Consider the following 27,601-nt stretch of genomic DNA (forward strand, 5'->3'; position numbering starts at 1 on the left):
CAGGAGTTTTATAAATAAAATGCATTATTATTACTATTATTAATAATACAAACTTAAACTTTAATGTAAAAATCTGCCTTTAGTGAACAAGTGAGAGTGTTGCAAATGTTACTTTAGCCATCTAAATAAGTGAGCCAATACTTACCTGATACTAGCCTGTCACACTCTGTTAAAGCTTCACTAGACTGCGTTTTAAGAGGTGGTATAATAATTGTGCGAGGGTTGCCATTGCAGTGAGTATCAAGTGTTGCCTTTGAGTCATATGTATTTCCATTAGTAAGGCCCAAACGGTGCTCCACAGCATAGGGACTATTATTACTTGAGGAATCAGAGTCTGGGGAGTCATGGACTGTGACACAGCTAATAACGTTCTTCCTCTGCTTTGATGTTTTGCTGAGAATGAAAAAAAAAACAGAACAACAATTAGCGATGAAGTTCTGGACTTCTGTAAAAATACAACAAACAATAATTTAAGTCTCCTATTGTTTATGTGTTATCTCATTCTGCCTAACTCATCCACCATCTCTACTGAAAAACAAGTAGAATAACATGACAGTGTCTGATGAAATAATTAGAGTATAACTTGTAATTTTCTGATATACAGCTTGGAAACTGCAAATAATAATAAAGTCTTAGATCTTTTGTCATTTATGAAACAATAAAACATGCTTTTCTGACAATTCTTAGTCCAATACTGGATCTGGAAAGATAGAGCCAATCCTAATTACTGGAAGACGGTAATCAAATCTGGGTGGGTTGCATGTTTTCATGCACTTATCTAAACTTTTTGATAACAATCCAGCTAAAGAGCTACAGTTACCCTAATCTGCATGCCTTTTGGATGTGGAAAAGAACAAGAGAGCCCAGGAAACCATATGCAAACACAGTGAGATATGCAAACTTCACATGGAGTCTGAATTGAACAGAAGTTGAACAGTATAGAAAGAAATAAAAAAAGTAATAACTATTCCATTAAAGACACCTATTTTTTGTATGTCTCACTGTTAATAATATGTTAAAGTATTCCTAAGCATGATCATTAACGACCCACATTTGTTTAGACCCCCTGTAAATGCAGAGTTGAGATCTATGTTGAGGAAAACCCTCAACTGGTGGGAGAAGAAAACACCAAAGTAAACAGAAAAGAACTGGATGAGAAATAAGGCAGTACTGTTGTAAGAAAATGGGACAGCCACTCCACCTTGTAGACTGGTTGAACAAGCTGTTTAAGAAGGTGCAAAAAGGCACCGTTTGTTTCTTTCTGGTTACTCTGTATGTTTGTTATTCCAACTCTGTGCTTTTTCTATATTAATATTGAATTTTTTTGGTTTCCTTGGCTTTATTCTTGAGTTTCTATCACATTGCAAAAGTGCCCCCTGGTGCATACTACAGTATATAGTGAAAGGAACAGGGATCTGAGACAACCCTTCACATCCATGAAAAACACAAGAGAGGCAATAAAAGTGCCAAGAATTGCATTTCATTAAATAAAATAACAATCAAGGAATGAACACACAAATAAAATAAAGTAGCAAAGCAAATCATGTATAAAAAACCTACACTGCCTATCTGGGACATCCTAAACAAAATTCAAGTACATGTCTATGTAGTGGAATAGATTACTCTCTAGAACTTATTTGTATAAATTATAATGAGTCAAAAACTCAAGAAGGGGGATGTCAAAAACCATTTCTATCTCTTTCTCTTCTTCTCTCTCTTACATTAGAATATTAGAACAATCCAGATGACAACACACCGTTCAGCCCAACAAATTCTTCTAAAACATCAATTCCAGTTTTGAAAGTCTATAAAGTCTTACTGTCTACCACACTACCTGGTAGCTTATTCCAAGTGTCTATAGTTCTCTGTGTAAAGAAAAACTTCCTAAAGTTCGTGCAAAATTTACCCTTAACGACTTTCCAACTGTGTCCCTGTGTTTTTGATGAACTCATTTTAAAATAACAGTCACTGTACCAATTCCCTTCATAACTGTAAATACTTCAATCATGTCACCTCTTAATCTTCTTTTGCTTAAACTGTATAGGCTCAGCTCTTTTACTCTTTCCTCATAATTCATCCCCTGTAGCCCTGGAATCAGCCTAGTCACTCTTCTCTGGACCTTTTCTAGCGCTGCTACTCCCTTTTTGTAGCCTGGAGACCACAACTGCACACAGTACTCCAGATAAGGCCTTACCAGTGCATTACAAAGCTTGAGCAGAACCTTCTGTCAGTTGTACTTTCACCTGATATTTCCTTGTGTCTCAAGACTCAAGGTCTTCCTGGCTGTAAAATGGCTTTAAACTCCATTATAAAAGTAATTTCTGGCCAGGCTCTGGAATTACTGCATGTCTGACCTTGTGCTGTTTTTCATTTAAATAATCAATTTAGTACCGTTATGCATCAAGCACACAAATACGTTTTAGAGTGTCATCTTGACAGTTTCTTTGCATTTTAACAATGTGTCCAATACTGAGTGTTGTACCTTAAAACTCTCCTTAAAATAAAAATGTTAAAATTTACAGCCAGCAAGAAGATCATAATTGAACGCTGTATACCAACCTGGTGAGGGTCTGCTTCTGCTCCTCTTCCTCGTCTGTATCACTGCTGATGGTTATGACGCTGACAGCTGGACTAGGGGTGTCCGGTATGACGATTGTTTGCCGCTGGTGGGGCTCTCGTGTGGTGCTGGAAGTGGCCTCCCCCCAGGTGCATGCCAGAGATGTGGTGCAAGTAGAGGTGCTGCTCTGAACCACAGTGCAGCGAGGTGGAGTGTTCTCCTTTACACGCTTTGATCTCTGTGGGGAGCTTACTGCCTGGGAAGAGGATACTTCATAGGCAGACATGTTTCTGAAATGATAATGAGAAAGAGAAAATGATGGCACCAAATAGCCCATAAAACTTGCAGACCTTCACTTTGGCTTTTGTGTATAAACCGCGAAAATGAGTTTACCAGTACAGAAGATTTCAGAAGTTTGTCCTTCATTGTACGCAAAGGATCCCAGTAAATAAAGTGCATAATTTGCTTCCTGAGCGCTTAATCTTAGGTGATAAAAACTGATTGTTTCCCATTCTCTCTCTCCAATATAAGTAGGAAATATTGTGTTTAAATAAACAGAACATGTTCAAAGTGTGTAATACCCTTTTTTAAGAGCAAATTTTTAGCACAAAGATATACCTCTCTATTATAAATCTCTATCTCAGAAAGATCTGTATCAGCTTTCTTAAAGTGAAAATTGAGTCTGGAGTTAAGTGGAAATATGCAAATGTCTTAGTAAATAGGAAAACCATAATTTTCGTCCATTTCATCATCAATTATCTGTAACCATATATTAGTTAATGCTGATGGTGCACTGGGGATCTGTTCTGATTATCTAAAAATATATGCATATATATATGTATGTATATATATATATATATATATATATATATATATATATATATATATATATATATATATATATATACAGTATATGCAGTTATTCAATCATTTTCTCAATTTTACAAGTATACACTCTTAATCAACATGGAAGAAATATTACAAAAATTTTATTTCACAATCAATGTTGCTGCTCAACTCACAGTTAATACTGATTACTGATTATTTAAGTTCAAGTATTACCTGCCATTTCGGGTTCATATCTGCACTTAAATAAGAATTAAAGCAGTGTGAACTACATGCAAGCAATTTCCACATGGTTAAAATTACAAGGAAAACGTATCCTGATCACAAATACAGAGGATTCATATTTAAAGAGGATTTTCTTAAACCCATAAACAGAATATCACTTTGCATCTGAAGAGTCTGTCATTGCTATAGATAAATAAGACCAGAGTTTCAATTCTGGAGTGTGCTCACCTGGCAGACATATGGTGCTGCTTGTTCTTTTTGGAAGAGGTGCTGCTAGCTGGCTGCTGCCTCATCACATGGGCAACACCCACATTCAAAGGCTGAGAGGAAGGTAGCGTCACATGACCTGCTAACAACGTGGGCTGCTGCATGATCGGGTTATAGTGGCTGTTGTGTGCATGGGAATTTCTGAAAGACACAAGACAGAATATATTTTTAAGCAGGCAATTCACAACTGGAATAAATGCTTTTTCAAATAAAACTTGAACAAATCTTTATGGCATTGGCATACCGCAAAGCCAATGTTCAAATTACAGCCCTAATTAAATTATTTGCAAAAGAAATGTTCATACAAAATAAGTCAAATTGAGCAAATTAAGTTGCTATGTTCTCACTGAGTCTATGTATCTCTAGGTACTCCAGTTTTCACTTACTTTAGAAAAATGAATAATTTAAGTTGACTGATGACTCTAAATTGTCATCATGTTAGTGTGTGTCAGTGTGCTGCGTGAAAGGCTAGTGCTCCATCTGGACTTGGATCACATTTGGTATTAGTTGCTCTTTGGATAGACTCTGACCTTGACAACCCTAAACTTTGAATTAAGAGGGCTTGGAAAATAAATGAATGGACAAATTAATGAACACTTCAAATTTCTATCACAGATTTTTAAGAGTAGGTTATTTCTTCTGAATTTTCTGTCAGTGCAGGCCTGAATGTTCTGCTCATTTTTGATTGGGTTTCCCCTTGAATTAAAGTTTAATTTCCCAGCCCATGGACAAGCTGTCCGGTCTTCTGGATACTCTAAATGTCCCCAACAGTGAGTAACCGAGAATGAATTTACAGGGCAAATGACTGTAATTCTATCAAGGGCTCATCCCGGTTCTGTACGTATTGCTGCTAGAATAAATCTCAGTTTCTTTTATGACCATTGACTGGGAGGTCACTTTAGAAAAAGAATGAATATTTTTCATCAGAAATGTGAATTTCTAGCTAATGACTCAATGAAACAAGCTAATGTTATTATTTCTTTGAATGTGTTTTGTGGACATTTCTAACAGCATACTGTAGCAAAGCAAGTAATGTAGTCAATACATAGCTTATTTAACCTTTAAAATACATTTCCACCACAAATCTGCAGTTGTCTGAAAAATTAGCACATGCCATTGTTTGAGGAAATAGTCAAATTAATTAAAAGTCAATAAATTAAAAATTAAACATTAATTAATACAAAATTAATGTTTACATTCTGCTTTGTTACTAAGGGTTTTGTAAAGCTTGCAATCAGTGAAAAAGGTATTAGAAATGCATTGTAGAGTACAAATATAGTAACACTAAAATAAAAAGGACCTTGCTTGCAACAGAATGACATAAGTATAATGTAGTATGAAAGAGGGTTCTTAATCTGAATTTGAATTCAATTGATGATGTTTTCATATTTTTACAAAACTATTTTAAGGGTGGAGTTGTGTATCACATGACAACAGGCAACACACATGTATGTAATGTAGCAGCTTAAAAAACAAGAGATAATCAGTTTATTTCAATAAAAACACCCATCTTGCTCCCATCTGCAGGCCTCTGTAGTACCAACGTGTACACAAACCTGGGATAAAGACATGGTCTCTTCCTCAGAAAGTCAATGAGCACGTTGATGATCTAAAATGTTGCAGAACAAACATAAAGCAATAAAACCTCCTATAAACATCCCACAGAAAGGTTTCTGAGAAAGCCGAGATGTTTGGCAAGTGGCACAAACATGGATGGGAATGGCTGAAAAATAAGATTGCTCTGAAATGAAGGAATGGGCTCACTATCAATATGAAATGAAATTTTTGCTTTTCAATCTAAAATTGGTTCTGACAGATCTGAACAGTTATATTTCATTTATACACACTTTGAGAGAAGCAATTAAGCAAAGAATACCATTTGTGAAGATTGACATGACTACTGATTTTAAGGGAATCACATGATGGCAAGTATTTCACTTACAGAATTGTTAATATGTATGCTTCTTTCTCTGTAAAGTGGTATATTGTTACAGCAAGACTGCATAGTTTTTTATGTACTATGAATTTAATTTAAAAAAATCGACAATCCAGTGTTGGCATAATTCTCTTGCTACATGCCATAACCATATATACGCTCCTGTACTTTAGCCAAGCAGCTGGCAATTTAATGTTAAGCAGGCAAGCAGAATATTAATTATAAACACAAGATGGGTGAAGCTCTGAGTGTAAAGTACAGCACCATCTCTTGCTTCTACAAGAATCTTTTTTGGATGCCCTTTTTATTAAATAGGCTTTGTATTTATGGAGTGATGGACTTAAGTAGGCTGCCCATTTATTAGTCCAAACTGTTAAAAGACATCTTTGCGTCTCTTAAACTGTCTTTTCCTTTGCCCTTGACGTCCTGTGTTCCTGGTCTCGGCTTTGCTTTGCCCTCTCTTAAGATTTGTGTTCTCTAGTGTACCATTTAATACAACCAAGGTGAAGATGACTTTAAATACTTGGAATCAACAGTACAGAGTAACAGTGATTGTGGAAAAGAGGTGAAAAAGAGAGTGCAGGCAGGGTGGAATCAGTGGAGAAGAGTGTCAGGAGTAATTTGTGACAGATGAATATCAGCAAGAGTGAAAGGGAAGGTCTACAGGACGGTAGTGAGACCAGCTATGTTATATGGGTTGGAGATGGTGGCACTGACCAGAAAGCAGGAGACAGAGCTGGAGGTGGCAGAGTTAAAGATGCTAAGATTTGCTCTGGGTGTGACAAGGATGGATAGGATTAGAAATGAGGACATTAGAGAGTCAGCTCAAGTTGGACGGTTGGGAGACAAATAATTCATTACATTTTATATAGCGCTTTTCTCAGTACTCAAAGCGCTATCCACACAGGTAGGAACCAGGAAGCGAACCCACAATCTTCCACAGTCTCCTTACTGCAAAGCAGCAGCACTACCACTGTGCCACCTGTGAGGACAAAGTCAGAGAGGCGAGATTGCGTTGGTTTGGACATGTGCAGAGGAGAGATGCTGGGTATATTGGGAGAAGGATGCTAAGGATAGAGCTGCCAGGGAAGAGGAAAAGAGCAAGGTCTAAGAGGTTTATGGATGTGGTGAGAGAGGACATGCAGGTGAGGGGTGTAACAGAGCAAGATGTAGAGTACAGAGAGATATGGAAGAATCCGCTGTGGCAACCCCTAATGGGAACAGCCGAAAGAAGAAGAAGAAGTGTACCATGTAATACCTTCGTTTGAGTACGTCTCAGCTAGTCTAATGCTTTCACCTCTATAAAAAACATGTTGGCTTTCTTTCTAATTCTTGATGGTAATAAATGAAGATATCAACCATCTCTCAGTGTGTAGCCTTCAGATTAACTATGGTACTGCACTATACATGCTGCAATAAATTCCATATTTGTTCTTGACTTGCTCATATTTTATTGTGTGTATTTTGGTTGTCCAACTCTAAGATGTAGATGAAACCTTTACATAAAATTAGGTTGTTGCTTATTTCAAGTTAATTATTCATTAATCCTCATTTAATTAGTTGTTTCTTCAATCTATCCATTCATTTGTGGGACCCGCTCATCTAGATGTTGGGCTAGCCTTTAGTAATAGAAGCCGTCATAAGTCAGTGCACCATTTTTGTGAGTGGGCCAGTTATGATTTGCCTGTTAATTTCCCCATGTTTGCTTACAAGAAAGCCTGTGAAAAAGCAATACAGACATGGGAAAGATGTGCAAATTACACATAGGCAGTGTCTGGGCCTGGAATCAAACCTAGTTTATGTGCTTGTTGAATCATTGTGCTACATGATGTCCACATAAAACATCTGAGTATGTGCTGACTTGCAAACTGTACTCCATGCTAATACAAACTGTGCAAGGTAAAACATTAAACAACCTTTTAAGGGTGCAGGCAAACATGAAACAAACCTGTCAGCACGGATAAGAAGAAAAAAAGAAAATTAGAGAAGTACAGCATTAGATAGATAGATAGATAGATAGATAGATAGATAGATAGATAGATAGATAGATAGATAGATAGATAGATAGATAGATAGATACTTTATTAATCCATCCATCCATTTTCCAACCAGCTGAATCCGAACACAAGGTCACGGGGGTCTGCTGGAGCCAATCCCTGCCAACACAGGGCACAAGGCAGGAAACAATCCTGGGCAGGGTGCCAACCCACCGCAGGACACACACAAACACACCCACACACCAGGGCCAATTTAGAATCGCCAATCCACCTAACCTGCATGTCTTTGGAATGTGGGAGGAAACCGGAGCGCCCGGAGGAAACCCACGCAGACACGGGGAGAACATGCAAACTCCACGCAGGGAGGACCCGGGAATCGAACCCAGGTCCCCAGATCTCCCAACTGCGAGGCAGCAGCGCTACCCACTGCGCCACCGTGCCACCCACTTTATTAATCCTCAAGGGGAAATTCACATACTCCAGCAGCAGCATACTGATAAAAACAATACCAATTAAAGAGCAATAAAAACACAGTGCAAGTTAAAAAAAAAAAAAAAAAAGCAAGGTGGAGAGTGCGAGGCAGGTATAACAGACAATAACTTTGAATAATGTTAATGTTTACCCCCTAGGGGTGGAATTGAAGAGTCGCATAGTGTGGGGGAGAAATGATCTCCTCAGTCTGTCAGTGGAGCAGGACATTGACAGCAGTCTGTCACTGAAGCTGCTCCTCTGTCTGGAGATGACACTGTTTAGTGGATGCAGTGGATTCTCCATGATTGACAGGAGCCTGCTCAGTGCCCGTCGCTCTGCCACGGATGTCAAACTGTACAGCTCCGTGCCTACAATAGAGCCTTAGATTGCATTAGAACAATCTCGACGAGAACAGGCCATTCAGTCCAACTAAGCTCGCCAGTCCTATCCACTTAATTCTTCTAAAAAAAATAGTTTTGAAAGTCTATAAAGTCCTGCTGTCATCATAACTTATTCCATGTATCTATGGTTCTCTGTGTAAAGAAAACTTCCTAATGTTTGTGCAAAATTTACCCTTAACAAGTTTCCAACTGTGTTCTTGATGAAATCATTTTAAAATAACAGTCTTGATCCATTGTACCAATTCCTTTCATAATTTTAAACCCTTCAATCATGTCACCTCTTGATCTCCTTTTTCTTAAACTGAAAAAGCTCAGCTCTTTTAATCTTTCTTCATAATACATTCCCTGTAGCCCTGAAATCAGCCTAGTACTCAAGATGAGGCCTCACCCATGTGTTATAAAGCTTGAGTATAAATGTTCAACATTTTTGTCCTTGATTAATATTAATTCATGAGCTGCTGAAGTTTACTCTACATTTGTACATGATGTCTGTCACACTTTTAATTACAGAATGAGGACAATCAAACCATGTTTGTGCTTTGCAAGTGGCTTGAGATTTCATTTTTTTAATAACTTTTATATCATTCTGCAACAGTATCATCACTTATTACAATGAACTAATGCTTGTATTAAAATCAACCTTGTTGATTATATGAATCTTGAAAATAAAAATGGTGTGTCTTTAAAGGTTACTCCCCAGGCCCCCATTAGGTTTGGCAGAGCTCATGATGGTTGTCTTACCAGCAGATCACAACCTCCACATGTAGAACCTTCCCTTAAAAGTTTTTTATGTCTCATTTTTCTGTCAAGTCAATTTTTGAAAACTTTCTTTACTGTGAAGAGAAGCCTTTCGCCTTCAGTAAATACATTCTCCCCAATACTGAAATATGTGCCAGGAGGGCTTTACAAGTGTGAATTTGGAAACAGACTTCTAAGGATGTCAAAGTCAGCCCGGATCATGAACAGAAGCATAGATTGTATGAGGAAAAAAATCATTTTTAAAATCCACTTCAAATGCTTTTGAGTGTTTCAGAATGCTGTTTGCCAAAATTCTCAGTCTAGACAGTTTTTGAATGAATGGATAAATGGATAGCTACCATTTGACTTCTGGAATAACTGAGGAATTACCAATAATTATTATTCTTGCCAAAAAAACTCTTAAAAGATCTCTGGAATTAATCAGTTCTTTGTTTTTGAATTGAGAAAATCGGCCTGCTTAAGCAAATATTGTTGCTTGCTTGATGCTGGAATTGCTCCGCTGTTTTTCATCTGATTCACATTTTCAAGAGAAGTACTTACATTGATCAATGCCTCAAGTAAATCTGAAATTACACACTGTTAATTCTATGTGTTTACTTTCTCCTTATCTAATTTGTAATTAATCCATGATTACTACTTTGGCACAATGTTTAGCGCTGATACCCTGATAGCACCAACAATCTGGCTTCAAATTCCAGCCCGTCCATTACCTGTGTGGAGTTTGCATGTTCTCCCAGTGTCTGCCTGATTGTTTCCATACTCTTGCTTTCTCCAGTATCTAAACACAATTTGGCCTGGCATGAGTGAGCGGTGGTATGTGTGAGTGTGCCCTGTGTTGGATTGGTGCCCCTTCCTGCAGTGGATCCTTCCTTTCTTGGTGTCTGTGATGAATATCTTCTTGAGAATAACTACTAAAATGTAGCCTTTCGCAGGATTAAAAGCGTATCACAAAAATGAGAGACCCATAGTGTGATTACTGTGTATTTAATGCATGCATGTAAGATCTCCCGCAAAATAACTTGCATTAATGGCCCTTATGGCAGAAATGAGGTGAGGTATCAATGACAACAATACGATTTATACAGTTGGGAAACACAATTATCCCAAGCTTTATGACTTCTTAGGTAATTCATACAAAAGTTCTATGTCAGATCATTCCAGCAACATGAGGCTGTTTTTGTGATACAAGTAAGGAAAAAGAGAGGAGAGAAAAACATAAAGACTGTATATACTAGTAAACTTCAGCAAAAAAAAGTGACTTGTGAGAAACCTGCTCTGTGTTGCTATTCAAGGTGGGCCATTAGGTGGCAGCAGACACAACAAATCCCATTCAACCGCTGTATAAAAGGACACCTCTGTTTCTCTATACTGCATTTTCAAATTCAAGCAATTTTCAGATTTAGATTGATGAAAGACGCACATTGTTAACAACACTTTGGAGTTAATGCTTCGTATTGAAAGATGAGTGATTATCATATTTTTCTGTTATTATTTTATTTTACTATTTTAAAAGAAAACCCTGTTTGCTAATACAGTGAAGTCTCTTTCCCAATGGCTCCCACCGAACCAAGACAAAATGAACTGCCCCCCTCCTACCTCCAGTCAGCCAGTTGCTGGGTCCCAGCCATGCTCTCAGAGATGACCGCTGCATGTTGCACAGAAGTGTGAGCTGCCACTCCTGTCAGTTGTTGCCAGGCTGGAGGAAGCAAAATCTGTTGTGTCCCACTGGGCCAGGTCTGCTGCATGGATAAGGACGACAGAAGACAAGATCATCAGCTGGAGGGGTCATCCTACTATTCTTATTTACATTGTCACTGCTTAATTATTTTAATCTTGGGGAAATAAGGACTCATGAAGGCTGCAATATATGATTCAAAAGAAGAAAGGTGAATTATAAACCAGTCACAGCATATGCTATGTCCATCTATAATTACAGAACCCTTGAAAAATTACAATGACTTAGTGCAGTGTCCATTTGATTCAAGGTTTTAGTACCCATAACAAAATATTTAGCGTAGAATTTTTATTCTGAGCCATGATAGGAAATCAGCTTTTATTTCACCGCATGGGTAAGTTTGACGGCCACAAAATTGAAATACATTGATTTAAAACGATGGAAATCACAAAATGGAAAACATCATCATAAAGCCATGCAGAAAATGACTTATTCTAATAAGCATATTATTTTTACCGCAGCCCTTGAATTACCTGATAAATATTAAAACATTTTTGACATAAATTATTTTCACATAATGTCACCTAAAATTACAGAGGAACAAAATGACCTGTTTATTTGAAAAACAAACCAGAACTGCTATAAATAAACTAACCTTTCCTTTCTTAAACATGTCCTTTAAACCATTTTCCCTACAAGCTTAATCTAATTCAGGCCGGTGGAGTCTGGCAGTTTTGAGAAGAGAGGTAGGACCAACCTAAGGAGAGCTGCGCTCACACTCCCACTCAGACTCACACTAACACACTCACACTCAAACAGCCTAACGTTTAGTTCTTTAGGACACAGGAGGAAAGGAGAACATGCAAACTACACACAGGCAATAATCAAATTGGGGTTTAAACTTAGAAAACAACAATAACAAAAAGTAACAGTATAAAACATATCTAAACACTTTTATTTTTATCCCAAAGTAAGAATGTGTACATCAAATGGATTAAGTTTTAATTGTTATATCTTGCACCTCTTTCTCAAATTAATAAATATATGCTGATTGTCAAAAAACAATATTGCACTGTAAACTCCTGATGTAGTTGCCTTAACTTAATAACTCTGGAAATATCTAAATTGTACATTTAATTGCAAAAATCAAGCATTAATCTTGCAATGTTACTGTGTCCATTGCAAGGTTGTGGGAAGCCGGAGCCTACCCTACCAGCACTGGATGTGAGGCAGGATTCATACCCCAGCATTTGTTCACATGACAAACCCATTTTCATTCATAATTGTCCAATTTAAAACGGACAATTACAGACTGTTACCCAGCCCAGGGTTTATGGCTGTTTTATGTCTGATGCTGTCAGATTGTGCCCTGAACCCACCATGACCCTGAAGTGAGAATGTTATGTATTACCACTTAAGATGCCATTGTTATGTCAGAGCTGAACATCATTAGAAAATCAGAAAGGACTGAACCTTGGTTCCTGGAGCTCTAGTACTAAAAAGCACACCAGTGTGCCATCCAAAATAAACTACCGTGTTAAAGAAAACCAAATCATCTCATGGCGCTCTCACACACGCCCACAATTTCTCACACTGTGCCAAATTTATAGTTACCATTTGTGTGTCTTTGGAAGGTTCCCTGTATGGTTTAAATGAGTTTGGACAACAATGAGGCATATTTCACAAAACAACTTTCTTGTCATGGTGAACTTGTTCCCAGAGTTAACTCTGTAAAATACAATCTATAGAGTAATATATAAATGTCATTAAAGCACAGGCAGGTTAAGATAGATAGATAGATAGATAGATAGATAGATAGATAGATAGATAGATAGATAGATAGATAGATAGATAGATAGATAGATAGATAGATAGATAGATAGATAGATAGATAGATAGATAGATTTTTTTTATTTTTTTAAAAACAAACTTTATTTAATAAACACAGAAAATAAATCATAACAGTAAACGAAAACTCAATCTTAAGTCATACAGAAAACATATACACACATTCCTATTTATGAATATTCAGTTTCTAAACATTACATACTCAAATTGTTCTTTAGAATAAAATCTATATATATATTTATCTAATCCCTCCCATTGTTTCCACCCTCCAATCCCACTTATCCTTCATATTCTTTATTATCCCAAAGTTATAAATAAGTAAAAAACAAAACACCAAAATCAGAGCACAAATTGTAAATAATAATCTTCATCACATTTACAAAGTACATTATTTATGCACCACACTTCTTTAAACTGTGCTAAATTATTTGTAGACTTATAAAAATTAAAATCCACTAATATTCTACTTTCACACACTTTTCTAAAAAAAACAACAACGTCTTCAGTCCCACTCCCAGTAATTTTGTTTTTTACGGGTCTTCCATATTGACAGTTTAGCTTGTCCGATAATAAAATTAATTAATTTCATATTTTCTCCTGTTTGTCGTGTAATTCTCACCCCAAACACAAACACCATGCCATTATACGGGACCCCCAGCCCTTCTACTATTCTTTCTATAACACTAAAGAGGGTCTTGAGTCTCTCACAGTACATAAAAGCATGAAACACAGTTTCCCTCAGACCACAAAAAGGACAGCAATCAGAACCCCCCCGGACATATAATCGATAAGAAGGAGTTCACTGCTAATATCCCATGCACCAACCTCCACTGCAGGTCTCCCACCCTACTGGCCAATGGTGGCTTGTACAACGACCTCCAGGCGGGGTTCAGTCCTTGAGGGGCTCCGAGTTTGTCTCTCCAAGGTGTGTCGTGTCTTCGTGTCCTCAGCTGTTCCAGGTTGTTCACCTTCACGCAGATCCTGTAGAGCTGCTTCCCTGGCACCGTAGGCAGAGATAACGCCTCGAGAACGTAAGGCTAAAACTTCAGTCTCACTGTCCCTCAGTTCAACAGCTGGAGATACAGTAAGCGTTGGAAAAGGTGTTTCATCATTTGGTTTCAATCGTGAGGTGAACATTCTGTGCAGGAGTGTCATGGATTCCCTGTCCAGTGATGATTGTATCCGACACAGAAACTTCTCCATGAGGCGCACTGAGTGCACTCCTGTCTCCTCTGCTACCACCTGTGCACTTTTCCAAGTGTAATTTTCCCAGTCAATTATGTCTTTTATTGTGGTTATTCTATGTATTATGAAATGATGAATAAAGTTTTCAGAAAGTCCAGTAGCAGTGCCAACAGCAGGATTGTAGAGCAGCGGTTCATTAAGGACCCAAAAAGAGGAAAGGTCATCACAGTCCTTTTTGATCGACAGCAGTTGCCACGCTGCTAGAAGGCTTTTATAAAACTCTGGCACATGTAAAGTCCCAATCTTATCAAAATGGCAGAGCAGTAAACTTTTACCAAGTCCCATATGCCTGGCCTGTTTAAAGAAAAGTATGGCCAAGTTCATCCACTGGCTCTGCTCAACAGGGTACAGCAGTTTCTGAATAGTCTGAAGGCGGAAAGCAGCAATCCTGCTGGTAATGTCAATAAGTCCTTGTCCGCCTTCATCCAACGGCAAGAATACAACGCCCTTCCGTATCCAATGGGTACCATTCCAAAAGAAATCCATGACTGCTTCTTGTATCTGCTGAACAAGCACAGGTGGAGGTTGCAGACAAATACATTTGTGCCACAGGCTGGAGGTCACCAGGTTATTAATTACCAGCATCCGTCCTCTATAAGATAACTGAGGGAGTATCCACTTCCACTTAGCGAGCCGAGCTGTAACCTTGTCCAACAGACCCTCCCAGTTCTTTTGGATGTAGTGGTCATCTCCGAGGTGGACTCCCAAGTACAGGAAACCCCCAGTGGTCCACTGCAGACCCCCTTCCAGTCGAGGAGGACTACATCCTGTCCAGTTCCCAACCAGCACTGCACTGCTTTTATTCCAGTTAATTTTGGCCGATGACGCTTTACTGTAATTCCGCAGACAGTCAGTTAGTTTGTCCAAATCCTTTTGGCCTGAGATGACAACTGCGAGATCATCAGCATAAGCCGTGACTTTCACAGGGTCCATGTTGCAGTTGGGGATGGTGAGACCAGTCAGCACCTTCCTCAGGTGCACCAGGAAAGGTTCCAACGCCAGAGCATACAACATACCGGACAAAGAGCAGCCCTGTCTGACTCCTCTTCTGACACTGAAAGGTGCGCACAAACCACCATTGACCTTGATTATACCAGAAATGTCACTATAAAGTAATCGAATATAATTAATAAAAGACTCCCCAAACCCAAAAGCCTTCATGGTATTCCATAAAAAAGAGTGACTGACCCTATCAAAAGCTTTTTCCTGGTCAAGAAATATAAGACCAGTCCGAAAACCAAACAGTTTTGCAGCAGCTAAAATGTCCCGAATTAAAAAAATGTTATTAAAAATGGACCTGCCAGCCACGCAGTAATTCTGATCAGGATGCACCAGTCTCCCTAAAACTTGGACCATCCTGTTGGCTAAGGCTTTAGAGAGAACTTTATAGTCTGCGCATAAGAGAGACACTGGCCGCCAGTTCTTAATGAGACACAAGTCTCCCTTCTTCGGCAGCAACGTGATCACAGCTCTACAGCAGCTTTGAGGTAACAAACCATTTTTGAAACTCCACCGAAACACTTCTAGCAAGTCCAGACCAATGACATCCCAGAACTCTTTGTAAAATTCCACTGGAATGCCATCGATTCCCGGGACCTTCCCTGTGTTCAGCTGTCCCAGGGCTTTGGTGAGTTCTGCGAAGGTCACTTCACTATTTAGATCTGCCACGTCTGCGTTGGGAAGTTGCGGTAAGTCCTGCAAAAAGGCCTGTTGGTCTTCACTGCCACCATCTCCATCTGCAGCAAACAAACGTTCATAAAATTCATGGACCACCTGCCTTATCTCACTGGGCTCTTGTGTCTCTCTGCCATCGGGTGTTCTTATACAATGTAAGAGTTTACTCTGCGAGTTTTTCTTCTCCAAACCAAAAAAGTACTGCGTTGGTGCATCCATCTCAGTCAACCGCTGAAAGCGGGCCCTCACTAAAGCCCCCTGAGCCCTGGTCTCAAGCAGGTGGGCCAACCCCAGTTTAGCAGTAGTCAGGCTCGCCTGCAGCTGCTCATTTGGACCCTCCTCTAGTTGTTGTTGAAGCTCAGCTATTTGATATTCCAGAGCTGCCATTTCTGACCGCAATACTTTGGTGACATTTCTGGTATACTCCTGACACAAAGCCCGGATGTGACTCTTCCCAACCTCCCACCACTGTTGTAAGCAGGTGAACTCCTTCTTCATAGCCTTCCAACCTCCCCAGAAATGAACAAACAACTCCTTAAAATTCTGATCTTTGAGGAGGAGTGTGTTAAAATGCCAGTATGGACTACGGGGTCTGTACGTGTTAAAAAGAAATGAACAACACACCAGACTGTGGTCGGAGAAACCAGTAGGCACAATAGAGCACACTTTAAATAAACCTAACAGGTGCTTAAAACTGTAAAAATGATCGAGTCTCGCCATTGAGATCGTGTTTCCACTCGTCCTCCCCCACGTGTATTGCCAACAGGCCCCATTTTTTGACCTCCATACATCTTCCAGCCCAACGTCCTTAATTATTTTTCCCAGAGCTCGCGCTGAGCGAGGGTGCGGTTCCAGTCCATTGTTTCTATCCATCCTTGAGTCAAGTGTACAATTAAAATCCCCTCCTAACACCACCACTTCCTCAGGGTCACACTTTGATAAAAGCTCTCTTAATTTGTTAAAGAACTGGAGCCTCTCCTCACCCTCATTCGGGGCATACACATTAATGAAAGTGACAACACTGCCTTGAAGTTTTACTGTCACTTTCAAGAGTCTCCCTTTCACCAACTCATCAGTCCTGCAAACTTCTACTTGCAGCCCACCAAGAAATAAAATGGCCACTCCAGCACTAACATTTGTCCCATTGCTAAAAAAAATGTCCCCTTTCCAATCCCTGCTCCACTCCCACTGATTTTGCTCATCAATGTGAGTTTCTTGTAGAAAGGTAACATTCAAATCTTTTTGTCTTATAAAATCAAAAAGTGCGACCCTCTTATCAGGACTTCTCCCCCATTAATATTTAGGGTTCCTATTTGTACACTTGTCATGATACCTGAATATAAAGATGAACACACAATGAAACACTGGGACCACCACAAATACTGTGGAGTGGATTTAACAGGGGGCTTAGCCATTAGGAGGTGTTTAAATTGGACTGTTTCCTCAGTTTGCTGGTTAAGTTCTTGAGCCTCACGAACTCTTTAACATCAAACATCGCGGAGGCTGCTTTGTCCCGCCGCAACCCGCGGACAGACGATATAAAGAGCTCAATGTCTGGGAAAAACTCAGCCACGTCCACCCCCTCTTTACCGGCGGTGTTCACCAAAAACTCTTTCACACTCTGAGCGCTGTAAACCCCCCTGGCTTTTAATTCTGGGGGCTCCGAGGCAGCAGACCCATCAGAGATATTACTGTCATCGGTCTCTTCCCCGACATTCCCCGCAATTGAACCGTCATCGGCCGTCTCCGCGAAGACGGGAACATCCTCCTGACAAGGACCATAGGCGGGATCCTCTCCAATGACCCCCGAGCCCTGACTTAAAACAAGTTTCTTACTTGCCCGCTCTTCTCTTTCACCTTGCCTCTTCTGAGCAGGGCGTTTAAATTCACTTTTTTCCTCAGGCTGATTGCTGCCTCCCTCGTCCATGTCAATGTCTCCCCACACACTTTCTGCTACAGCTGTTGTTTGACCTACCGTCTCGTTACCGCCTTCATTCGGCTCATCTCTGGGAGGCACCTGATCCTCCAGCCCTTCAGATCTAAGGGTAGTTATGTTCTTAACACCCTGCGCCTCCGCGCCATCAGCCACTACCTGACGACCTTCCACTTCCTGCCCCTCTTTTTCTTTGTCTGCATGGTCAGTTTTCTTGTGCCCATGTTGTCTCTCAGGACACTGTTTAATTAAATGGGCTTCACTCCCGCACCCAAAACATTTCATTTCGTTCGAAGTGACGAAAATCACATAATCAAAACCTTCCACTCTAAACTTCATAGCCACATTTAATTCATCATCCATTCTGTTTAAAATCATATAAACTTGTCTCCTAAAAGACAAGACATGTTTTAAATCCGTCGATTTACAGCCTAAAGGAATATGTCGAATTTTTGAAACTAAACGTCCATGCCGCTCCAACTCTTTTGCTAAAATTTCGTTCTTGAGAAATGGCGGCGCATTCGAAATTGTCACTCTGCGTGACGGGACGGCTAAAGGGGAAACCTGTACAAAGGAGCCATTTATAACAACCCCTTTCTCAACCACAATGGGAACTAAATCCACAGAGCTCAAAAAAACAACGATGGACCCGCTCATTTGTGAAGCCGACTTGATATTTTCACAGCCTATCACTTCGCCTACCGCCAAAACCCCCGCCTCCAAAGGGACAAACTCCTCCGATAAAAGTTTAATCCCATGGCGGCGGCTTAGACGCTCAAGATTCGCAGCTATTGCGGCTGCCGTGGCCTAAGCCACTCAGTACAAAACAAGTTTTATCTGTTTACACCAAAGAAAGATAGAAATAAGAATGTAGAATATCAGAAGAAAAAAGAAAAACCACACTCACCGCACCGCGTCCACCAAGAGGCACACTTGCAAACACGCGAAACAACCACCCAGCATGCACAGTGACAGCGAAACAGGAAGGAGATAGACATTATGTTTACATCTTCTGATAATGAGCGGTACAAAACAAAACCTTGTAATATAAATGTGTTGTTAGTGTGTTGTATTTGTATAATGAACGAGAGAATTATAAATGGCACGGTCCTTGTTTGCTGATGATGATTTTGTTAGAACTAGCAAGAATCAGATGTGTGGTACTTTCACATGTGCTTTAAACATCTAAAAGAAAGAGGCAGATGGCATCATGTGGTACTCAAATGTGGCACTTGGTGCCACGGCCCACCTGCCAAGTTGTTTTGCCTGCCTAATGTAATGTCATCCCTGATGGAGGATCGCAGGAATCGTGGGGTAGAGGGGTCCTTTCATCAGATTGGCTGGCCCAGCGCTGTTTCAGCTGTGGAATGGCCAAATGGGGGAGGCAGCTTGATGGCTGAGGTCTCCAGGACTCTAAACAAATCCAAATCATATCATGTGATATCATCTACTGTTAAATTCTGCTCCATACGTACATTTTTTATTTTTATACAGTATTGAGGATATGTTCCGTTCTGTGTATTGTATTGACCCCCTTCTTTTTGACACCCACTGCACACCCAACCTACCTGGAAAAGGGTCTCTCTTTGAACTGCCTTTCCCAAGGTTTCTTCGATTTTTTCCCTACAAGGGTTTTTTTGGGAGTTTTTCCTTGTCTTCTTAGAGAGTCAAGGCTGGGGGGCTATCAAGAGGCAGGGCCCGTTAAAGCCCACTGCAGAACTTCTTGTGTGATTTTGGCCTATTCAAAAATAAATTGTATTGTATTGTATTGTATCATGTATCATTTAGCACTGCTCTTGAGCTCCACTGAGTCCATTCATTCATACTTGTGACCCAGTTTCCATGACTCACTGAAAAGATTCGTTCAAAAAGAATCATTCACAAATCGATCACAATTTGCCTATAACTATCAAGTTCTATATAAAAGATTCAAAACATGTAAATCGAAATACAAAAGCGTTTCCCCCTAAAGACTTACTACAGAACTGCAAGGAAAATACACAAAAAACAAAATGCTTTAGAACAGAATTAAGTATAAAAGTGGTGGGTTAGTTGATGCAAATTTTTGTTTAAATATTTCCTGTGGGTAAAAATAATAAGCATTACATTAGCCATGCTGAGCCATACTACAAAGCTGGTCCCAAAACAAATGCCAGTATCTTCTTCTTCTTCTTCTTCACAGCAGCATGGATATATAACTGTATATATATAAGAAGTAAATGAACCTTTCTGCTGTCTGGAAGGCTACTGAAGCCCAATCATCAAGTGAAATTTGCAAATTTGAGCAAAATGAAAATATCCAGAATTGCATTTATGACCTCTTTAAGACGCTGAAGGATGGTTCAGGAACAAGAGTAGCCTCCAAAAAATGTGCATATGACCTATTCTACTATGTCCATTTATTCCCAGCCTCCCCCATCCATCTTGAGTTGCTGACTTTGCAAGCCCAATGGACTATTGTGGTGATTAGACCCCCTTAATGCCCACTGAGGTTATCCCTATCTTGCTTTTGGGGCAGTGTTTCTACTTTTCATGCCCCATTCCAAGTTTGCCATGCAGCTGCCCAAAATTAACTTAATCATTCAAATGCTGTCTGTAGCCATTGAACTAAAAGCTAGCAATGTGCAATTTCTGTCTGCTTACGGTAATTTTCCATAAAAATAAAATTTATGAAATTTCGCAAACATTTACTCAAACTGATTACTTGCTTGCCAAATGAAGTGGCTTGCAGGCTCCATCAGCACTGACCTAGAAGCTTTGCTTTGGAGGAGCCGAATAAAAGGTTTCCTGTCACAGGCCATGCCACATTGCTCTCTGGAGGCATTTTTCCCACACAAATAACAGCTGGCTGCTCAAGTTGCAGTTAATTTGCAATAACAGTTTTTTTTAAAAAAACACCTTCAGTCAGCAGCAATTTTGGCATTCCACCCAAAAAAATTAAAAATTGAAAATGACAACCAAAGCAACATCAGGGCATAATAGTTGCACTGGTGCCTCACAGCTCTATGATGACTGGGTTTAAATTTCCTTATGTGGATTTTGCATTTCTCTGCATGGGTTCTCTCTCTGGTTTTCTTCTCACATACCAAAGACATGTGATTTGTGTTAATTAGTCAAAATAATCAACATTAAAGTGAAACTGACTGTTCCCAGGTATATGACTGACTCCTGATGGCGTTTCTTGTCCCAGAGTGGAAGAAGCAGGTGTAGAAGAAGCAGGCTGAACAATAATAAGCAATGGAGGTGCTTAGAAATGTGCAGGATTTACTTTTATATGACTGTCCTACCACTGACCAAACAGCCCCTTAAAATGCCTTTCTAATTTCTAAAGGTCTAAATTGTCACAGAATTAGTGGACCAATGGCAGCTAATTTCATTCCTACATTAAAAGATAAAACTTGCCTAAAACAAACTGTGTATTTTCTGTTTCCAAAATACAAGTGTGGGTAAGTATATTAAAAATAAATCCACTACAGAAAACAGGGTCATTTTAAATTCTATAGGTTGCAAGTGTGAATTGAATTAAAATTGAATTAGATAACCATACCCTCATATGTAACAGAATGGTGGCAAACACGATTTCCTTTGCCTCAGCTACTGATGGAAAGCATTTCAAGAACAAGTGAATAACCAGTTCATCCTTCATCCAGCCATCTACCCATCAGATTTTAAGATGGCTTAGAGGGCTGCAGGGTGTCAAAGCCTGTTTTGAATTCTAAAGGGGCAAGGTAGCAGTCAACATTAGACAGGGTTTGAGGCTGCTTCAGAATAAGTGATAATAGTACACAAGTACTAAAAGCAGAATATTCTCTGTGCAACATGACAACGTCAGACATGGCCAATAGCTACTTGTTGCAGCTAAGACAGCTGGGAAGGCCTAAATCCAAACACTGTGAAGCACATCAACATCAACAATCAAAATTATATTCACCCAACATCCATTTTAAACCATAAAAATGACATTCTGAGAAATAACTCTACCAACAACCCATGACCTTGCATGTCATTTTAATTAAAATCTTTGCTGTACAGAATATAAAATTACATTCACTTTGACTATTTGTTTATATACTACATTTTATTCTAAAGTTCAGCTTAGGTTAAAACTCTCTATTCAACCTTGCATATACCGCTCTGAAGTCATGTCCTTTTGGTTCTGCTGCCTGTTTATATGGGTTACTAGATCTGCTACCCGCCAAAGATGGGTTAAAATGTAAGTAATCAACATAGACCTCAATGTTAATGTTTACAGTGCGCCATCCGTAGAAATGTATTTTGTAATGTATGACACTGAATCTGTCATTCCAACAGATGGTGCATCACAAACATTTGTAGTAAATGCATTTTGTCATTAGAAATGTTTGAGATACACCATCTGTTGGAATGACTTAGACACTGCAGCTGAATAGACACCCAGACACTTATCCTTCTATTAACGTGAATATACAATCAATAAATTGCATTATTTTGCTGTGTGCAGTTAAATGGTTTTAATAATGCAATTTAAAATAAACTGTATTAATCAAGAATCAGAGAGCAGTTTTACTTCTCAGAAGGAAGTTTTATTTTTTCTCCAGACTACAATAAGCCTCGAAAGACTGGTTGTTCTACCAGTAAGGCTAATTTATCCATTATTGAACCTGTGAATTAGATTTAGCACCATGATGGTCACTTTGATAGCACCATTGATAGACACTTGATGCACCCACACACACGTAGGCATATGCAGACAATTCTTAGTCACCGGTTACCTTAACACATCTTTACAATGTGGGCGGAAAACCATCACAGACTTGGAGAAAACGTAAATCGTTTAGAACTGCAAGGTTGACTGCTGTTCTAGTGTGTTTCTCCCACCAATAAGGTATGATTGTCATGTTTCAGGAAGCAGTCACTTGTAACAATGATTTATCAGCTGTAGGTTGCCTATTTACAATATACACTTTGAGCATTCCCATTTTTACAGTGCTTTACAATTTAATAAAATCCCAGGTCAATGTACTCATGGACTTGTAGAATTCAAAAGTTTTGGTTAAAAATGTGCTGCATGTGAATGGGCTGACCTGAATAACAAAGCAGATTAAATAAGCCTTTTAATCATGGTTGGAGAGATCTACAGCTAATGTAACTGCAGCTAACAGACGATGCATAGAGTGTGGGATGGCTGCTTGGCTGACTGCTCTTCTAAGTGATAGTTAAACATTAAACTTGAGTGAAGCAGAGGAGCACTTTATACTGAGAGCATGTTGTGCTTTAAGGTGACATTGATTGGCACGAAAATATCCACATCAACTGACACACTTGAATAAATCTGATGTTTCTAAAAACAGACACAAAATGATGATTTCCCTCTTTAAAGCAAAAAAAAAATCAATCATGCATTTGAAATTAGGTCTCTCAAATATTTCAAAAGACTCAAACACACTAACCTTCTAGGGTGGTTAAGCCCTGATAATTTTGTGCACAATCCCATTGCACACAGCAATGAATTTTGCAACTTGTATTATAGCAGACCAGTAATGGCACACTGCACGATAACCTGCAGTGAATACACTTCACTTGAGCATTCATAGTTTTCACCCTATTCCTCTGTACGTTTAGCATTTGTTTGCTCAGAGGTTGATGCGCTTGCTGCTTCCTGAGCAGTTCTTCTTTTCACCTCCCTAACGGCCCGCTTCTTCTCTTTTCTTTCGTTGGAATCTTTTCACATTAAAACTGATTAAGTCAGTGTTTATGTTGCAATTACTTAGTATGTTTACTTTAATTTTTCACTTAAGCTGGCATGTAAGTCTTCATTCTGCCTCAAGAATAATTTAAGATATGAAGAGATGTGACAGAAGTAATGTTAAAGGTGGTAGGTATGAGAACGGCACCCGTACGCATGCACTGCATGGCCGCCCTACTGGTCGCGGCCAAGAGTTGATTCTACAATCAAATAAAAAGAGGAATAACCTTGGAGGTCAATCATCACCCCGGAAGTGGACAGTAGAGGTCACGTAGTATATATGTACCAAATTTCAAGTTAACAGGTCAAACAGTTTGCGAACTATGGGTGACTGAAAATCCTGGAAAGACAAACGAACAGCCACGATAGTGTATTACATGAGAAGATTCATTGTCTGACCATTTTGAAATGTAAGTGTGATGAGAAGTCTCTTATACTAAAAGTGATTACCTAGTAGTTATGATGCTGAAAGGTCTCCTCTAAATCTTTGACAGTTCAATACTACTGTACTAATATTTATATGCCATGTTTAATACGTGGTTTTTCTCAAATAAAAGCTCTGCTAAAAGGTATTTTTGTTACTCCCAACCTTTCATATTATTAGTCTCTAGGATATTTGCTTGTAAAAATTTGTTACAAAGTAATGATAAATGCAAGACTCTAGTGCCATTAAAACCTTACTTGTGCAGGATAAGCTTCATCCATCCATCCATTTTCCAACCCGCTGAATCCGAACACAGGGTCACGGGGGTCTGCTGGAGCCAATCCCAGCCAACACAGGGCACAAGCTATAAAGTCATTGTGATCACAAGATGTTGGTAATTTTTGCCATGGAATCACAATGGATGAGATATGTTTGGAAAAATTACAGACATGGGTGTGCCTTCTATAGTTATGCAATGTCATCACCTCAAAAGAGCAGCACACACTGTAGCTACGTAACTATTGCTCCTCCTCATAACAAGAGCACATGTCTGCATTCTCATCCAGTTGTCTGACACAGTAGGAATTGGTTTAAAGTGGTCTGATATGGGTTACACAGAGTGGGGACAAGTGCTTTGACTACTTCCATTTTTTTCCATGAAAACCTTGTGCACAGCTCACGTCAAAAAGGCCAGTTTAAAATAAATAATTGCCACACTCGCTGCTCAGCGAGGGGGCGTGGTGGTGTGTGGCCGTGAGGTTCTTGGGGAACGCATGATGCGGGCGAACCTCACTTAAGTGCACAGGTGAGGAGTCGTCCACATCCGTAATTGTTCCCGGGAGCTGCTAATCGCCATAGGTTAACCACGTCCCCATCATAATTAGAACTGTGAGGCGGCTAGTGGGGGGAAAAAAAGGATGAAAGAAAAGAGCCGGAGGTTGCAGGAAGCAGCGTGGAGAGAGAGAGAGACAGTGCAAGCGAAGGCTCGCAGGCAGACAGCTGGACAGTGAGCCCTAGCGGTGGTGATTGGCCAATACCAAGGGCAGTTGGTAGTGGTCGCTCCCACTGAGCATTTAGTAGAGAGCGGGAGTGACCGGAAGAAGGACGGCTGGCCGCGTAAGGCCGAGAAGGCAGGAGGAGTCGGGAGGCTTGGAAGGAGAAACCCCAACATGAGCGTCCTGGCTGTTGTGTGAAAGCCAAGTCTCGGTCTGGAGAGTGCTAGACCAAAGCCAGGGATCGGGAAGCCTCCAGACTAGATGAGCAGAGAGAAGGTCAGCTGCTGGTACGGCGACTCTCCTGTTGCGGGGCCCAGATGGGAGAAGCAGGGGAGCCACCAGATAAAAGAAGACACCAGGCTTTGTGTTTTTAAAGGACTGCTTCCAGCGTTGTTTTAACCTCGTTATTTTAAAAGATTGTTTTTTTTTCTATTATTTTTTAACCTCCACAATTTCACTTCTGTTTTTATGGATTATTTATTTGAAGACGTTTGTGATACACTGCACTTATTTAATTTGGACTTTGTTTTGTTGTTTGTTTTTAATAAAAACACTTTGCACTATTACACCATCCCCTTGCTCCATTGTTATGCCTCACTGCTGAGCTCATCGGTAACATTACCGATGGTGTCGGGTTCAAGAGCTCCCTGAAGCTGCAAGGGAGTGTGGAGCAGAATCCGAATCATCACAAACCTCCAAAATCCTGGGAGAAATGTACATGTTACTGACATGTCGATTTGCACAGGACTAGAATAACATGTGGCTACTTTGTACAAGCTTTATCTACAACAGAAGGTAAAAGGCTCCGGAATCTTTACAGAGGCATACATTTGCAGTCTGTAAAAAGTTACAGACAAGAGTATTTTGGACAGGACTATATTTACAAACTTAATAACACTTTACCCAAAGCCTTGGTGTAAAAGTAAACCCATCCAAATAGTGCTTTAGAAGCACTATGCTGACCAAGCTGCTAAACGTGTTCAGGGATTCTACAGTTGCCTCAGATCTTAACCTCAGTGCTGCCAAGAGTCTTACTATCTAGAATCATGAACTTTAAGTTGGGGCAGTAGCTCAAGTGACAGGAACTGCAGGCAGAATTAGGAACGAAGAGATTCAGGTAACCTCAAAAACATTTACAGAGTGAGATAACTCCCAAAAAAGTGTTGTGAAGCAGGAGTCCCAAGCACGTTGAATTCTGCCCACTAGAGGGGGATATCACCATCAAAGCCCAGCTAGTAATTATGGCAAGCATCAAATCTTTATAAAATAAAATTTTTATTCTTCACAAAAAAGTATTCCAATGACAATGAAGCTCCATGCAGCACAAAGGCAAAATGCAATTGCCACCCCTAAAATGAACCACTAGAAACTGTGGGAGTCCCTCCAGGTATACAGAGTGGACAGTTCCTGGTGGTGATTGACAGGTGGCCCCGCCAATTGGGGGGATCACTCATAAAACACAAGGCATATAACAAAGGCAACGATAATAAAGCAAAATCAAAAAGCAAGGACCAATGCAAAAAAACTAACCAAAGTAAAAGTGAACATAAAGGACATGAAACAAGAACTTGAACCTCAGCCAAGGGAGGAACCCTGGCTAGCACTTGACCCACCAGATTACATTACCATGTAGTGGCCTCTTTAACAGGCACATCGAATCCTTAAATTTATGTAAGATTTCATACACTATTACAGACAGCCTGGCCTCTGGCATAGGCAGCGGGATTACAACTATCCCTGACTGGGCTTACACGCTCCCACCCTTCCACTCCCTTTTCTATGTCTCAAGTGGTAAGGTATTTCTCCTGTTACAAATTTGCTATTATCACGCATTCTTGAAGTCCATCAAGGGCTTGCTTTCCTTGTTTGTTTCTAGCATTTTGAACCTCCCCAGCTATCAATTTCCAAAGATAGTATGGTTTTAATTTCCTCTTTATCATTGTTTTTAAATTGATCCATGTACAGACATTGCACTGGAGCACAGTGGTTAAGGCTTAAAGTTTTCTGGGAATCTTTCATTTCTCCCTAGACTCTAGTCACTCTTACAGAACCACATACTGTAGCTGTGTGACCTTTTCGATTTGTTTCCCATTTTAATAAAAACACCAGAAACATGTGCCACGTACTAAATGGAGTTTACTTGAAAGGTGTCTTTGGAAGATAAATTAATTCCTGCAGAAGATCAGTGTGGTCTGATGCTTGTTGTGACAGGTAGGTTTAGGAAACAAAGCTGGTTTACAAGTAGTCCCCAGTGGTCTTCCTCTTGAAAATCTCCATCTGCTGGGTTTATGGATTTATGGTGTCTGCTGATTTTAGAGTGGTTCTCCAGTTATATGTTAAGAGTTATTCAGTACTTTTCACTGTTCATTACCACTTTTGTACTCCTTAAGAAACTACACATCTATACATAATGAACACATTTTTGAAACGTTTCAGCTTGTATTCTCATATTTTTCATTTTAGTATTGATAGTTAAAACTATAGCATACTTTTAAGAAAGATGAGGGTCTATCTAGGAGAGCACATAATAGGCAAAAGAAAGGAACATTATTCAGAAGACTTTTTTATTTAGCACCACCCAAGAACAACTTCTCAGGGTAACATATTGACATTCAAATGTGCA

At 39.7% G+C, this 27,601-nt stretch overlaps 1 protein-coding gene across 2 annotated transcripts in view; it reads right to left on the reverse strand.

Annotated features, from left to right (window-relative positions):
• hipk2 (homeodomain interacting protein kinase 2) overlaps positions 1-27,601 on the reverse strand; it is a 378,384-nt gene that overhangs the window by 14,027 nt on the left and 336,756 nt on the right. The window contains exons 10-13 of one of the 2 annotated variants that reach the window (XM_028810445.2): positions 11,056-11,195; positions 3,857-4,036; positions 2,560-2,847; positions 146-393 (exon numbers count right to left, since the gene is read on the reverse strand). In XM_028810445.2, coding sequence (XP_028666278.1) covers positions 146-393; positions 2,560-2,847; positions 3,857-4,036; positions 11,056-11,195 — 856 coding nt within the window. Of the gene's footprint in view, positions 1-145; positions 394-2,559; positions 2,848-3,856; positions 4,037-11,055; positions 11,199-27,601 lie in introns of both variants that reach the window. The other variant, XM_028810440.2, reaches the window with a different exon arrangement.

Source organism: Erpetoichthys calabaricus, chromosome 1, assembly GCF_900747795.2.
Source record: "Erpetoichthys calabaricus chromosome 1, fErpCal1.3, whole genome shotgun sequence".
In the NCBI taxonomy this organism is placed as follows: Eukaryota; Metazoa; Chordata; class Cladistia; order Polypteriformes; family Polypteridae; genus Erpetoichthys; species Erpetoichthys calabaricus.